We start from the raw sequence: 17,124 nt of genomic DNA, 5'->3' as shown, positions 1-17,124 counted from the left end.
TGTTGAACTTTCCCTGCAGTCAAAGCGACAGACTGCAGGAAAAGTTCATTATCAGGTTATAGGTTCCTCAAGGTAAGGTGTCTAAAATCTGGCAGAATTCTCCGAGACATATTTAAATCACGTCATGATGTTTGACACTTGTTATGTATAATATTCAATTGCATCCCCTTTCTGTTCTCTAAGGATTAAACACTTTATAATAACTAACTACTTCGTTATTAGCTTAGCTGCACCCTAACAGTGCCGAGTTGCCCTCTGTTTGTCTATGTTGCCCACTCACCAACAATGAGTCTCTCTGTGTCAGGGAGCTGCTTGAAGAGTTTCCTAAAGTCCTCATTGCGCTGTTTGTACGTCGGGCTCAGCACCTGCAGTGACAGGCAGAGGCAGAGTTAGAAAAACCACCACACACACACACACACGTACGCCACCAAAAACTCACACTCTTCATGCGCTCGAGCTCGCTCATTCGCAAGTGTCGTCTCTGTCGAGCAGCGCAAGTTGTTTGTCTCCATGAACATGTGAGATAACCATGTTAAAACCACCCACAGGTTTGATCAGGATGGTTAACTCATAATCACACGTTAGCTTTCGTTCTGTGGGTGATTTTGACAGGCACTGAAAAATGGATGTATTGTGAATGGCAAGCATTGGTATGTGGAGTTATCTGTAAGGCTGCGTAATTAATGATTCTCAAAGCGCAATTCGAAGACATCAGCCCGCTGCAGATCATTCAATACACATGCGGCCGTGACTGTAAGCATTTATAATATGAGTCACATTCTCGAGTGTGTATTACAGAGCAACATGTGTCAGACAATGAGGCTTTTGTTAAGTGACAAGGAGTAAGACAACTGATGAAACCTCAAGTGCAAACAGAACCATACATAGTTGTTTGATTAATGCTTTCTGGGGTCTGGGAGCCATATCCTGTTCCACAATCACACTTTCCTCCGCATGGCTTCAGCAGACGTGATTATTTACAGAAAGAGCCTGTGATGTATAAAATCTCTAACTGTGTGCCAAAGTGAGGGCTCTCACTGTCTGTGCCAGATGCTTTTCCTTCAACAGAGCAGCTTCAGGAAACAATAGCTGCCAATACAGTAACAAGAGGTAGACTGAGACAAAAGAAAAAATAATAATTGAGGTCAGGTCTGGTGGGAAAAGAACGGCTCGCTCACAACAAAAAATCACAAAACGTACGTCCTTTGTAAAACAAAGTGGTTTACATAAAGAAATCCTGTGTTGGAGTTCTGTGTCTTGTTATTGTACTGGTCTTATAGAAAAGTTTGGTGATGAGGAAAAAGGCTCCCAAAGAGACTACTCTGACAGCCCTGACGAATTGCATGGAATTTAACTGCAGACACAATCAAAATGCTTCTTTTTAAAACCTTTAACCCTGACAGGAAACACACCATGTCACAGTAACCTGATAAACAGTCCCAACAACAGGCCTTGATGAGCTCTGGGAAAATTCAAATAGCTATGACTCATACCCATAGCAGTTGTCTTTAGCAATGGGGAATTACCACAGCAGCACACGGTAAAGCCTGATACAAAGACTTTTTAGTTGACTCCTCACTTTCCCAAAAAGAGCTCAACAATCACTCTAAACTTTAACATATATCAACTTCTCCAAACTATCACTTCCTGATAGTTTTCTGCTCACAAGTGGAGGTCAACTTACAGCAGGAATCTCCTCAGTGTCCCACTCAGGGTCCTGAAGGTCTGAGGCAGCCCAGCCCCACTCCCAACCCCACTCCCCTCTAGCTGGACCTTGCAGAAGCCACCCTGCCAAAGCCTCATCCAGCTCCAGCACCGCCTCCCAGTCCGACATTGTGTAGTCCTCATACATTTCCATATCGACTGTGCCAGATCCTTTTTGGCGCCTGGATGGTGGCAAACTTTCCAAAACGTGCCCCTCACCGGGCTCTTCTGACGCTGGAGGACTCCTCAGTCACAGTTGGTTTGGAAAACAAGAGTAGACAGAGCTTGTGAATCCAGTGGTTCTGGAAGCTGCAGTACCCGCCCCCCTGTTTTGGGTGCTGCTCCCAGTTCAGTGTTAAGCGGTGGACGCGGCACCCTCCAGCCACATGATCCTTGTCTCGCTCTGTCGTTCTCTGGCTCTCTCTCTTCCTTTCACACACACACAGGGAGAGGAGTTACGGCCGTTGCCCTCTAGTAACCCCGGTCAACAAGTCCTTTATTATCATGCCAGTAGCTTTTTCCTTTTTTTCTGCTTACTCCTCCTAGTAAGCGTGTGCGCCTTGTAAGCTTGTGTGTGTTGCTGTCCAGCTCTGAGTGCTTTGCAATTACCTTGTTTTACGACTAGCAAAGAATGAAGCCAGTTTACTTAGCGGACGACTAATGCAAACAAAGATAGAGCTGGAGAGAAAGAAGCCACAGTAAGAAGGAAGAAAAGACGGCTGAATAAAAGAGGAAAATTAATGTTTCCAGTCCGTTGAAGTGTGTTGAGCCCGTCTTGCTGTCGGACTAAGTGACTGAGTTACAGAGAACAGATGTGAGCATAACCTCCAGTTACCTCTGCCTGCAAAACAACACCATCAATCTTGACAGGGTCTGCCCTGGGGTGCAGTCCAGGGCTTAAGTTGCACGGTGAAGTACCCGGACCAACATACTGTAAATATTTCTTTATTTGTCTGTGTCAGATTGTTCTTTTTATGTATGAACAGCTGCTGGGATCCATTTTAAAAGGTACCAGAAGTGCTGATTTGAAGGTATTCAAGGTATTGAAGGTATGAAGGCGTCTCATCCTGCCCCCTCGCCTTGGTATTGAGGTCATTCATGTATCCCTGATACTTGGCCGCCCTCTGTTACTCTAAGCGGGTCAAAAAAGATCTTGCAGAGATTGCAGCTCCGAGTTTAGCAGCACCTACAAAACAATCGCTGTGCATGCCCTCACGCTATTCTTAACTTAAAAATATTTTAAGAGTCAAGAAGGTGGGCATAGTGCTGGAGGTCCCGGTGGAAATAAAACAACCCAAAAAAAAGTGTTACTACAGCTTGCACTTCATTGACTCCTGCTGCATAAAGCAAATGTCTTGCCCACATTTGTACTCTGGAATTCAGCAATTTCCTCTGCTGTTATTTCCCAATCACTTTACCCAGACATTGTGGAGACCAGCTACATCAGGAAAAATACATTAGACTTCATTTTCACCAGCAGGCCACTTTGGAAAACGGTGCTGATCTTTCACACTCAGCTTTAAAAGGGCCTTTATCCTGCTGAGAAGACCTTTACATCACACGGATGAAATTTCAGTGGAATGAGGCTCATCTACAAAAAATTGCCACCAGAACAAATTGCTCTTTATAATAACTTATGGCACTGGTGATGAGGGAATACTTTTTTCCAGCTCACTCAATTCACTTTATCCAATAAGGGAAGCAAAGAAAGAGGCCATTGTGGCTGACGCGGCATCCAGTGTTCAGGTGACAGTCTGCAGGCTGGGATGAGGTGGGACTGCTGATACACAGTGTTTATGGATTTGGGCAATTATTAACTTGCTGGACAAACAGTAGGGGATGGGAGAGACTGGTACTGTAAACCAGGGTGGGGTTTATGTGTTTTAAGAAGGGGGGGTTGAGGGCCGGAGGTGTGTATGTGTGTGTGTGTCCATTCTGTTCGCGACAATCCCATCCTTTGTGTCGATGTGTGTATTGATCTTGGCAAAGAAATGCGCTGTTTGTCAGTGTTTTTTCCTCTTGTTGCTAACTTCCCAAAGCCTGTGGTTTTGGTTGCCATGTAAGCATTGCGACATAACTTTGTAGATGCAAAGCGAATGGACAAGGCGTTGAAGAAAGATGGCCACTGTGCACATCGCTTAACAGGCTCAGAACTCACATCAGGACGGATGGGTTTTTAATCACTGTGGGTTCAGTGCCATGGGAGGTCATCATCGCCATGTGGAGGTGCACACAAGTACAGTCACGTCCAATTGTAGTAAAAGTTTCACTTATTAAAGTATGGCCAAGAATAAGTATAGTATGTCAAAAACACTGCCATCACACACATTCGAATCCCAAATGATGATTGATTTCAATCTCACTGACACCAACATGAGGCACTGCTGAATACTGCTGAAGTGTGAGGCATTAATAACACTTTATCCTGCATTTCACCTGCCTTCTGCAACTAGAAATCTAGTCAGCAGTTTTTTGTGTGTGAAAGGATAAAGCAGGCATTGCCCCATATAGTTTTTCCCTTTGTCAAGAGGTCTGTCTCTCAATCCTTTACGTCTTCATTTCTCTAGCTGCAGGACTCTGAACAAATAAAACAAACTCGTCACAAATACATCGTTTCATTTGAAGAAAAAACGGCTTTCTTAAACAGCTGGGCACTTTTGTTTCGTTACTTTCGTTACTTTCAGCAGTAGATTTATACACATGCTACGCATACACATGCTGTGCTGGCAGAGTTTTTCTGATTGGGTGGGGGATGTCCCATGTTCATGTCACCCAGTGTACCGTGTCACTGATATGTTTTATAGCTTTAAATGCTACACAGACAACACTTTGCTTGTTTTGTTGTTATAAATATATCATATTTATATCCCCACATTTATCTTTAGACATTTGTGTGTTATAAAGGTTGTTTTTTCTGCATTATATTGTGTGATGGTCCTCGTATCTTTCAGACTCAAAATGTGTGTGTATATACACTACCGGCTGAATGCAATCTGTAAACATGACATTTGAATCTGTTAGATATTAAAAGCGTACAAGTCAGAGCAACGGCAGCTCCACATTTGTACATGTGATACTGTTCTATGTCGAGGGTCAGTAGAGGAAATGTGAGTGGCTTTCTTTAGCTGAATGCATTAGTATTAAAGAAGCTGTCAGGACTATTTGTACCAAGCCTCTTTTTTTGATCTGAACAGCTAATACCTGATCCTCGATTATTAGGACATGGACACAGAAATAGTCAGGCTGAAGGGGAACATGCCACGACCGAAAGCAGCATGCTCCATTCCCCTGTTGTTCGAAGGAATTCAAGGCTCGTCCAGCGGCCCCCGTGATGGTTTGTTGATTTGTTTAGTACAGTGAGAAACTCAGCTTGTTACCACCTGTTGCGAGCCAGAATTAGAGGTTTGAGTGTTGACAGTCTTTTGACCACATCCAAGGGACTTGCAGATCCGAACACAATTACTGTCAATACAAGTTTGATGGAAAAAAATACGACCAAAGCGAAGAATCAAGGACTTTAGTTGCACAAATATTGAAATCCCTTCCTCCAAAGTGCAGCTTTGCCATTAGGTGGTAACGACACTGATTGAAGTCAATGGAATGAGAAACAGGCAGGAGGGATATTATCATTCCAGCGGTCTGAGAACCAAAGTACAGAGCGAGAGAGACAGAAAGATATCCAGGGTTGCACAAGAATACAAGTCATGCTTACTCTTAGGATGTGTTGTCTTTCATGCTGGGGAGAGAGTGGGAAGAGTGTACACACAGGGAGTAAAAAAAAAAGAAATAAAACAACATAAAATGGGAAAAAATCTAATAAAGACACTTCTGGAGAAACAAAGGTTTGGACACTGAAAGGTGTAAAGTCCAACATTCTCATTTTTGCTCTCCTGTGGGCTTAATTCAAACAACAGGCACCTTTTAAGTTTAAAAGTTGATTGAAATTAATTTTAATTCTAATGAATAATAATCTATAATAATTTTTGTTTAATGGGCTGTTCGACAACTGACCATTTGTAGCAGAGTTTTGATAGATTCAGAAATAGTGTTAGCACACCATCTTGTGGGCAAATATAAAACTGCAGTACTTACACAGAGCAGATGGTAAGATTATTAAGTATCTAATGTTTAAAGTCTTACTGTAGTCTTCCCATTGACTTGATTCGTTGCACCAGTAAAGGTGGACCTGTTGCTCTTTTAAACCCACGCTAATCCCTTCCTGGAGGACCAGTAACCCACACTTGTGATTTGGTGCTCCAGTAAACAGGGTCAAGGACAACAACCTTTCGTCTCGATGCTAAACCGACGCCAAGAGTCTTTCAGGAGTCACCCACACGACATGAACTCACACCAGCACACATATACAACCACAAAATCATTAATGATTTAGATATAAACAAGGTAGTACTTACGTTGTACCAGCTTTGGCTCTTCTGTGGAGAGAGAAAGAGAGAGGGAGGATTTATTTGACTCTGTGAAACAGCGGCAAGTTTGACATACAGAGGGAGTGGTGTGAAGGTCATACTGTACCTCGTGTTACTCTCTGAAACAACTTACAGCAAGTTAACACGTTTTAAATGCAAGACAATGTATCTTTGTTTCAACGGTGCTTGATACTGAACGTCAAAATGCTAAGGTACAACGCGATGTGAAATTATCTTCAGTTCGCTCAACACAAATACTTTAAGAATGAGACAAAGTCCCACATTTCAAACATATATTTATTCATCAAATAATATTTCAAAATAAAGTTATTTCCTATTAAGGCAGAACTGAAAGTAATTTCACTCCAAACCTGACCTAAACTACATTAGATAAACTGCAAAAATGATGTTGCTGTGTTTTTATTCAACATACGAAGTACATATGAAGTACAATATGTCTCTCTCACAATTTATCTTAAAGTTGTTCTATCAAACAAGTGCTGTGCAAGTGTTAATAACAAGTGAAATGAGATGTGAAGAAAAGATTTAATGCTCCAAAGCATTTTAAATTATTCAGCGTCTGTTGATATTTATGTTTCAGGACAGACTTGCAAATATGTCTGCTCTTCCTAAACCATTAGATTGTGTTTCGCTTCTACAACAGCAGAGGGCAGCAGAGATGTATCTTAATCATGATTATGACATTACAACATTTTTTCAGCCACATCAACACACTTTGCGCTCTAGCAGTCTAAGAGCAGAAGTCCCAGAGGAGAAACATGCAGGTGATCATTCAGAGGACACAAGGAAGAGGGTGTTCAGGGGGAGAAGAAGAAAAAGAGGGATACAAAGTGATATCCAGTGTCTGATTCCAGAAGTACAAGAAATAAAGGAACCAAAGTTAATGTGAAATTCAAAACATTTACCAACAAGAATATTTTGTGTTTCCTGTTTTATAGACATGTTTACAATTAGTTAGTTTTGGAACTTTCTTCTCAAGACCTCTTAAATATTACCACATAAACTGATATAACTGAAGATGGAGCATGTGTTTCAACAGGTTTTAATTCACCATTTTCTTATTTTAACCGAAAAGATAATCAGCCTTACAAGCCTCACATTTTAAATGCAGCAGAGTTCAGTGTAGTGAAACACATTCAATGTTTCCTTAGCGCCTTAGGTCGCCTGTGTTTTCCCTGTGTCTGACTGGGTTTGGTGGTTATCTAGTGTGCGTGGTGTTAGCAGGCAGTGAGCCGCAGTAGCGGGCCCGAGGCCCGGCGGTGACGAAAGCTCGGCTAATGTGGGCTAATCTGATTTGAAGGTGACAGAGACACGAGAGAGGAATTACTTTGAGGCCACTGTCTGGATGAGGTGCGTGCTATTGTGTTTGACTTTGTGTGACTGCACGCTTGTGAGTTTGCGAGTTTTATGACAATATTGCAGAGAGAGGGGGAATTATCTATTATGATTGTATACAAGCTGAGAGAGAGGGAGAGAGAGAACATGTTTTCTCTTAGAGCATGTATTGTCCATATACTGATTAAGTTGTTCTTTGATGCTTTGGCCAAATATTTTTTATGAAACTTTCCTACCGATAGAGCCATTAATTGAATATGTATTTGAATTGAAAGAGAGAGAAGAACACAGAGAGAGAGAAAGAGAGAGAGAGATAGAAAGACACTATCCATCAGTAGATATCAAAATATATATTTTGAATCATGTTTTGCCTGCGACTCCTATGTGCCTGGGGGAAATCAGCCAACAGTAGAAACACAAGTAATGTCTCTTTCACAACAGCAAACAGATCCTTTCATACTACTGTGGCTGTCTCGTCATTGTAATTTAATCAGAAGAGCTGTTGGAACTCACACAGAAAGCAAAATGTGCAATGTGGTTATAAATCCCCCCGACCTGACCTGTCACTGCGAGCAAATATTAGAGTGGCTTCAGTTTTTAGCTTTAAAAAGAATGTTCTGCAGTGAATTTCAGATTACAACAGGCTTTCAATAATGCACCATCTTGAATATAAGGAAATTTTGACACAGTTCACAAATCACTGTCCTTCCACACTAATTGAGGGGATGTGAAGCATGGGAAAGGACACGAGGGACTGAAACTACCAGAGGGGATCCTACAGTCGCACATCTACAGAGGAAGTGGAGGGCCTGGGGATTTAATAAGGGCCAGCGGGGGGTTGTCAATGGGTCAAATGAAAACAAGAAGAAATGCTTACTTTAATCAGGTTTAGTCTGTCATACTGAAAGAAAATTAAAGAGAAAACAAAAAGTTAACCAAAGCAGTGAGCAACATGAACACAAGAGAGGAAATGAGAGAGAAGAAGCTGAGGTCCGATGAGAGCGCGTGGCTCGTTTGCAGAACAAAACTGCCGTTACAAAGCGGTAGCTTCAGAGTGCTTATGTTGCAAATGAAAGTGTGCTGCTATATCTGACTCTCCACCCACAGTTGCATGTATGTTACATTAGAAGCCTGATTGATTATTGTTGTATCATTACTATTGTATTTATACATCTCTTTTGCAGAGAGGCATTGCACCTCTTTTGCTGAATGCACTCTTTTATTTGGATTGCATTAGGGCAAGGGTGATCAAGCTCACGTTGCGGAGACGACCTCACGCCATGTCTAGGGTCATGTGACCACTGCTGACTGTAGAGGCTCACGTGGGGGGATTGCAACAAGGTTGGGGGGGTGGGGGACTGTGGCACAGAAATGAATAGTGATGTAATCAATTTGGATGTGTGTGTGTGAAACAGATTGTGCATACTGCAGAGCAGCAAATAGACCATCATGACGCTGCCATTCACACCAACCTCCCATTAACCGTTTCCCTGTGTTTGACTGTCCCATCTCTGTTGGTGTCTATTACATTTTCACACAAATGAGACCCTACATACTTCTATGTATATTATTCCCTTTATGCTTTGCACTAAATTTAACGACCGACAATAAGAAAAAAAAATGGGATGAGGACTGACAAAGCAAATTGGATGGATGAAGCGACAAAATGGGCGTTGCACTTAAACGCGACATCAGCCTAACAGAGAGGGGAGGGGCATTTTGGGCTTGTGGTGCGAGAAAAAGAGCGAGAGGGATCCTTTCATGTGGCAACAGAGAGGCTGCTCAAATAATGATGTCGTCCTGCAGCTCTGGCCTGAGATGCTGGCAGGATTTTTGAGAGTTTATCCCTTTGCAGCCGGCCAGTTGCTCAGCGTGACAGATATAAAGCTCTCATAACCAAAATGTAACAACGGGGTAAGTCTTTAAAGAGAGGGAGAGAACACAGGCCAAAGTAGAGAGATGGAGGAGGGGAATAGATATTAATTTAGACAGTTGTTTGCATTTTGTTTGTTAGGAATTAGCACCAGAAATGTTCATTCTTGGAATCTGAAAAAAATTACTCGTCTTTTTGTTTTGTTTTTTAATGTTCTTTCTCTGTATATCTTTTACAACCTATATTGATATACAGTACATATACCAAGCCGGAAACCTATTTTTATAAATATAACCAGGAATTTGCTACATTGCATATCACCAGAAAGGAGAAGAAAGGAAAGGACAGAAGAGGAGAGGAGTGATTGTGGTTGGGTGGGGTTGTCTCTTTTAAGAAATGTCCATCTGCTATGATTGTGGGTGCAGATGGGGCTTGCAACGGTTGCAGTGTGCACAGGAACAAGCTGGGTTCAGGGTGAAGCATTGCAAACAGGGGTTCGGACATTTCCACAGAGCGGCTCACAAGACAAGAGGTGGGGCAGAGGGAAGGTGGGCACAGAAATATTTGAAGAACAGAAAAAAGAGTAATGCTTACTTTGGATAGTCGCTTGTGAGACTAGCATGCAATCAGGAGAAGAACAAAGAAAATCAGATAGAAAAAATGAAAAGAAAAAAGAAATCAACTGCAAGAAGAAACAGCTGAAAGTACAAACAGAAGAGCGAAACAGTCATTATCAGATGGCACACATTATCATATGGCATGTAGCAGCAGCAGCAGAGAGAGAAGGCGTGCACACCGTGTTGTGGAGACTCAAAATAACGAAAGAAAAAAAAAAGAGACAAAAACAACAAGTGTTTTCAGACAGATGGAGACAGAATGAGAAGGTACATGAAGATGAGAGTGACATGGCTCATTTGTAACATTTTGGAAGCTCAATTGAGTGCTGAGCATACAAAACATTAGAGCCACATGCTCCTTCTGTGAAATAACCTGAAAGACTCAGTCAATCACGGAGTTCCTTTGTGAAGGGGGGATGCTGATGACGGGGAGGACAGCAACACCCGAGTAACTTTTCTGTGATTCATCTCATCCTATCCGTGTCTATGCTCAATTCAGTAAGAGCTTGAGATGTCAATAGACGTAACAGCGCTATTCTTCTTATTCTTATCTTTTGCAACAACCACTATCATTGTAGGACAAAGAGATATAACAGGTATGTTTAAAAAGTGGCAATCAAAGATCTCTCTACTCGTTGACAAGGAAACCAAAGACCTCTGTCAACAACAAACAGTTCTCAACATGCTGTTAAAGTTAAAAGTCAGTCATAAAATGATACTTACATGTACATTAAAAGTTTTTGCTTGCCACGATGCACTTCCCAAAAAGTGATGGGGGGCACAATCCATCTGAGACCACTGATTCATCCGAGCTTTAGTGTTCAAAACAAGAACTGTTGATTTTGTCCCCCATCATTTACACTGGAGTCACAACTCCTAATAGCCGGTGTGAGCAGGAGGAAACATTATAGCAAGTCAAACTAAAGTTCCTTCAATGTTCATATAGGCACCTGAGAAATGTTGGACATATCAAATCTAACTGTCAGCACAACCTTGGTCAATGACTCTATGGACAGTGTGTGAAAATCCGGGATATCAGTATCTGACAGGTAATCAAACTACAGCAGTCCGAAACAAGTACCTCAACTGAAGCAGCAAATACAGCACTAGCCCAGGATATGAGTTTCAGCAGATGGTTAAGTTGTCTTATTTACATTGCCTTGCATAAGTATTCATCCCCTTTCAACTTTTACATATTGTGTAATGGTTATAACTGCAATTAAAAGCAGACTGTATTAGGCTTCTAGGTAATGGATCAACACGAATATGTCCATCATTTTAAAGTGGAGGAATATATAACATGGTATTCAACATATTTTACAAATACATATATTTCACATATAAAATATGAAAGCTTTGAGTTTGTTGCTGTTGCAATCCTCAATTAAGATCACGGTCAACCCAACCTGGGAACCAGCCAATAGCCTCCAGGGGCAACGGTGATTATGTCCAGCATGTCCGGTTTAGCCAGCGGTTAGTGATAAATGACTTCCAGCCAAGACTTCCTTTTCTATGCGCTGCATTGTTTACAGTCCGAGTTAGCAACTTGAGGAGCGAGTGTGTGTTCGGATCAAAAGTGAAGCAAATTTTGCCCCTCCAGATTTTTCAGCAAAATAAAACGGCGTAATTTCTTGCTTCATTAAATCCCCCAGAGGAGCGCCCGTTCATCTGTTTCTGGTGAGTCTCAGTGTCACTGTAAATATTAAGTTACACAGAGGTTGCACTCTGACCAACTACTGTGGTATTAACCTGAAAAAGAAACCATTTTTCTTGCGATTCACTTTAATTAACGTGTCTTACCTTTGCTGAAATCTCAACATCATGATGCAGATTTGTAAGAAGTAAAAGTGAAGCTTTGTCCGGTCTGTCCTCAAGAGGAGAAGAAACGACTTTTAAAATGCTTGTTTGTTGAACGGAGGTCGGATCGATCTTTTCTGATGCATTCGAGGAAGTGGGGAAATCTAAACGCTTAAAGGCTTTCGTGACACAGCGTCAAGGGAATTTGTCTCAAGTTGAATTTTTGATCTGAAACGGATTGTTAGCCGAACTTGCTGCAGATGTGTCTTTATAGAGATTAATGAGAAGCTAAATCCTTGTCAGATGACCGCTGATGAGAGCCCGAATGTCATTATGGTGGATTACGTTAGGCTTGCTTTTGCTCGTCAATACTACTCAGACTACAAGCGTAATACAAACGGAAACTTTCCCACACTAAATATCCACACCCCTGCCTACATTCGTCAGGTTAACACTTGTGAATCAGATGTTGATTAACTTGCAAGAGCAGTCCAAAAAGCAAACAGTGAAAAGCCCAAGTAAGTCTATTTAAATTCCTGTAACACTGTTAGTAACTGTTAAAAGTGTTAACAACCTGTCCAAGAGGAATGAATGCTTAGGCAAGGCAATGTAGTATGGTAGGATTTAACTTTGGGGTTACAGTACATTGATGAGGACATGTCAAAGCTTTAACTGTAACTCAGTACACCAGACTCCCTGAAGACCACGTATCCTTGTCCATCCTGTAGAAGCACTGATTGTGCTCAAAGCTGCCTAATGCCAAGATGACTTCATTCTAGTTTCAACCTCTTGAGTGAGTAGTGAGTAGGTGAGTAAGTAAGCTGAGATCAACTAACCCAACGTAATTGAAACGGTAAAGCATGTCAATTGTAGTTTTAGGAAAGGAGAGAGAGAGTAAAAGACTAGGGAGTATATGGGATGTAAAAAATGAAAGGCTGGAATGGAGAGGAGGGTGCATTCTCTCCTGTAGGGGGGAGAGTGATAGCTGCAGCTTGCTCGTAACATATCTGTGTGTACAAGTCAATAACCAATCATGAAGGCTGCGTCACTACACTGGGGAAAAGGAATACATCTGGGCCAGCTCTGACGTGCTTATGAAGTCACAGTTTATGAATGGCTGCACATTTGACAGCAAGAGTTGCCATACAATCTCAAACAGTATCATAACTATGATCCGTATAAAGTCACTATGGAACACAACTCAGCAGCTAACTTTGCTTCACTTTACAAGACAGAGATAACATGGTGTTTTCTTAGTGTAAGTAAACATCTAAGCTGTTTTACATACATCTGTATCAGCATTAAAGTGAATGCAATATATATTTTAAGAACATAATTGTGAGTCTGTGAGTCAGATGTTAGCATTTGCATGATGTTTAGGTGTAATGTGCAGTTACGCTGGTCATAGGAAGCAGTAAGAAGCTGTGTTCTTATAAATCAAATACATCTCCTACAATATCATTTGGCAGGTGATAAGTGAGGCCCTACCCTGACCAGATCAACCTTAATCAGTGTGCGTGAAAATCACATCTGTGTCCTACAAAGAAGCCTTTCACAACAGCAATTCTGTGAACAGCTTCGTGAAGCACAAAGTGCTCCATGATTGTTTTCTACCGGGAACTGCTCCTCACAGCACTAACTCTTTTCAGCACAAAAGGACACGCTGTTGAGCATTCTTGACCGAACTAAATGTGGTTTCAGTTCTGAGAGCTGGATACTTCATATGTTTAAATCTTGTGTATAATGCACCACACTCCAAACTGCAAGGCTAACTTTCATTTGGATCAAACAGGTACCAGGGATATGTGTCAAACAGATAAAATAAAAAAAAAAGGAGCATCTCCTGGTCACTCACCTTTGAGTTCTTTCCCCCGCTTCTTGCTGACTGCAGGGAGTATGTTCGCTGGACAACCTGCTCGGGCGTGGAGGGGGATTTGTCAGAGGAGTGGTCTGAACCCTTCTCGACCATATTCTCTCCCTCCTGGCTCTGTGGTGTGGGGGAGCGCGAGCGTTTACGCAGGACTGGTGAGCAGGCGGGTGTGCTCTTGTTTGAGTTACTGGCAGTGCTAAAAAGGAAAAGAGAAACAAAGACAGATAAGAATTTTATCTACATATTCATTATCTCTTCTAACAACTAAATGTTGAGATACTGTATAGTTACACAGTGCATCATAGCAGTCAGAAAAATAACACAATGTAGGTTTAGCTTACAGATCAGTGAGGACAGCAGCACACCACAAACAGATTCTCCTCGTGCTTACATCACCTGAGGCTTAATGGGCTTCAAGCACCATGTGCAAACCTGGCTAATAACGGCTAAGCTATACGGGAAACCAACGAGAACAACAACAACAACAACAAGGCAGCAGGGCGGGAAGCAAACGTAGTAGAACACCATCACACGCTACCTGAGGATTTTCTTGCTAATGCTGCACTTTAAAAGGAAATCAATATATTTGTTTTTGAGTGCATTGTCAATTTGATTAAGAAATGCACTGGAGTCTGGAAATACATTTAACTTATATTATCTCGACAATGACATTCATCAAGCCGTTTGTTCATTATTATGATGATTTAAGGCCTTGAGCTAATAAAATATTTTTTTTTTCCTGAAATAATAAAACTGTTTCATGGCAGGAGCAAAGCCGTTCTGAAAGACATAACAAGGTATAAATCATCAGGGTGGCAGGGTGGCTGGCATTATTGTGGCTATTAAACTTAGCTCATACTGAGGTACATGTTGACTTAAACATGGGGATTTGCTGCTCCGTTAAGAGCTTTTCAGCAAAGTGGACGGATTGTTGCCTTAAGACAGGTAGTCCCTGTCCTCCCATCGAACACAGAGTTCCTATCAGGTAGCCTCTGTGATCCAGCACTAGACACTCACATCCTCATACGCACGCATGAACCTACAAACACACACACATCAATGGCTCAGCAAGAAGCCTTCTCCTCACAATGACAGAAGCTAACAAAAGGCTCGGTAAGTGATCCGCGTGGCTGTGCGCCCGACCGGCACAGTTACTTGACATGGCGTTATGCAAGCCATTACGTCACTGCCAGCCAATGGCTGCTGATAGTGGTCATGAATTACTGATCTACTGTTACATTCGGGACTTCAGCGCAGCTTAGAGCATTGAATCATAGAGGGCAGTGTTGACAGCTTCTGTCCGACTGGCAGGGTTTCCTCCACCTGTTACAGGTTGAATCTAAAAGCAAGGACAACACGGAGCCATTACATCAGTTTAATGCATGGGGATAAATAATGCATGTCTGGGGTATTATGGAACCTCTGGCATCAATTTGTATGATTACAGAGCAGTCTGCTGTTTGGTGGATGGCCATTTTTACTGTGCTGTACATTGTGTACTCTGGACTGACTAATGATTATTATATACTGACCTGATTAGGACGAAAATAATTATTTAAAAGGGTTGCCAGATTACTTCTTTGTGCAAAGCTGCAGGTTAAAAATATAACCTGCTTTGCCTTTATCTATAGTGACATAGTTTATCAAACATTCAATAAAAAAATATGAGTATATCATTCATCAGGGTATGAAATCAAACGCATGAGTACAAAACGCTCAGAGGAAGCACAGTAGGTTGATATCTAAAAACTCTCCAGCTGAGAGTTTAGAATTCTTCTTCTTACTGGTCGGGCACCATCACATCTTAAGGAACTCACAGTGCCCTATTACCTTCAGAAAGCAGGTGTCCTTGCGGTACCTAAGGTTCTAAAAGTGGTATGGGAGGCCGAGTTTGGGTCCGGGAAGTAGAAACTCTCTTTACTTTGACTTTTTTAAGAATCTAAACTTGTATATTTAATAAAGCTTATAGCCTCTGTTATAAAACCATACAGGAAATTGTGAAGACCAACTTAAACCAAAAGGCAGCTGGATTTGGTTGAAGGTCTTGGAGATGTTTCACCTCTCATCCGAAAGGCTTCTTCAGTTCTAAACTGGTGGACGGGGCTAGAAATATAAGCCTCTATAGGTCATTAGCTAATAGATGTGTAAAGAAGCCTTTCGGATGAGAGGTGAAATGTCTTCAAGAACTTCAACCAAGTCAAGTTGCCTTTTGGATTCAGCTTCGAATTACCATGACCTGGATGACTAAGAACCTTCAAAGACCAACAGCTGTTTCCATCCTAAGAAATTGGATACAGGACTCAAACAAATCAGGTTGAACGCTGTGCTGTTTTAGCCGCTATGCAGTAGTGGTCACAATGTAGCACGACATAAGAGAGGGAAATTGTGGCTTCATTCTACAAATCAGGTGGCCACAGATGGAAGCCCTCCAGCAATATTTTTTATAGTTTACTGAACCATTTTTTAAAGCTGACCAACCACAGTTCTCCTCGGTCAGAGGAATACATTTACAAAATGGGTTATCAACTCCCTGGATGATTTCATCATCCTATGCTGCGGCCATCTTGTTAAACATGCTGTGTATTTGCTTTCTGCCATTCTGAATTCCTTCCAGCATAAAGGTAAAAAAAAGGTTTTTGGTGTACATATATTTTCCATTTTTATTTATTTATTTTTTCATCCTGTAATAAAAAGGTACAGTTACTCAAGATATGTGTGGCGTCATGCCATTATCCCTGGCGTGGATAAGGTAAGGGATGTTGATTTTGTTCAATCCATAGGGATCTCTACTGGTTTCCTGGAAGTCAAAATTTGACATTCAAGTAGGGTACTCGTCCAGCAACATGTTTTGTACTCTAGTGGTACAATTCTAATCCACCATTTTTAGGTGTTCTAACAGATTGATTTAATTCCTTATAAAAGGGCACCATGGTGTATCACCTACTAACCAAGTTTCCAAATATCCTGCGCAATTTAGGTCAAAAAACAGCCTGTGCACTTGCACCATTTATAACTTGTTGGGGAGAGGTGATTACACATGAAGTGGCGATTAGGCTCAGAGCGGATAATCGGTTACTCTCTACACGTTCCCACAATTGGCATTGTTTACCAGGAAAGGGACCAGACAGTTGGATAAGCATTTCTCAGTAGCAAAAAGGAAGTGTCAGAATCGTAGTTGGTGTTAGTTTGTTTACGTAAATACACCTGGATGTATCAAAATGGATTCCAGCGTTAAGAAATTTGGAATGAGGCATGTGAGAAAACTGCAATGAAGATATTCATCCATTATCTATACCGCTTATCCTGTTAAAGGTCGCAGGGTGGCTGGAGCCTATCCCAGGTGCCATTGGGCGAGAGACATGAGGAGAACATGCAAACTCCACACAGAAAGGATTCCAACTAGGATCCTTCTTGCTGTGAGGCGCACCGCCCTGCAATTAAGATATGATGTGGTATGATTGAGCACATATTAAAGTATGCATA

General features: G+C 41.6%; 1 protein-coding gene across 6 annotated transcripts in view; it reads right to left on the bottom strand.

Annotated features, from left to right (window-relative positions):
* The window catches only part of LOC138596893 (protein Aster-B-like), a 64,911-nt gene that overhangs the window by 12,407 nt on the left and 35,380 nt on the right, over nucleotides 1–17,124 (bottom strand). For 3 of the 6 annotated variants that reach the window (XM_069668350.1, XM_069668351.1, XM_069668346.1), the window contains exons 2-6: nucleotides 13,627–13,837; nucleotides 9,952–9,972; nucleotides 6,117–6,137; nucleotides 5,417–5,440; nucleotides 281–365 (exon numbers count right to left, since the gene is read on the bottom strand). In XM_069668350.1, the coding sequence (XP_069524451.1) occupies nucleotides 281–365; nucleotides 5,417–5,440; nucleotides 6,117–6,137; nucleotides 9,952–9,972; nucleotides 13,627–13,740 (265 nt within the window). In that variant the 5' untranslated portion in view covers nucleotides 13,741–13,837. The remainder of the gene's footprint in view (nucleotides 1–280; nucleotides 366–5,416; nucleotides 5,441–6,116; nucleotides 6,138–9,951; nucleotides 9,973–13,626; nucleotides 13,838–17,124) is intronic. The other 3 variants (XM_069668348.1, XM_069668347.1, XM_069668349.1) reach the window with 3 other exon arrangements.

The sequence above is a fragment of the Semicossyphus pulcher genome, unplaced genomic scaffold, assembly GCF_022749685.1.
Source record: "Semicossyphus pulcher isolate SPU_LCO1_2020_fin unplaced genomic scaffold, fSemPul1.0.p SCAF_19, whole genome shotgun sequence".
Taxonomy (NCBI): Eukaryota; Metazoa; Chordata; class Actinopteri; order Labriformes; family Labridae; genus Semicossyphus; species Semicossyphus pulcher.
Note: the sequence above shows the minus strand (reverse complement) of the source record. Positions and strands in the feature narration are given on the sequence as shown.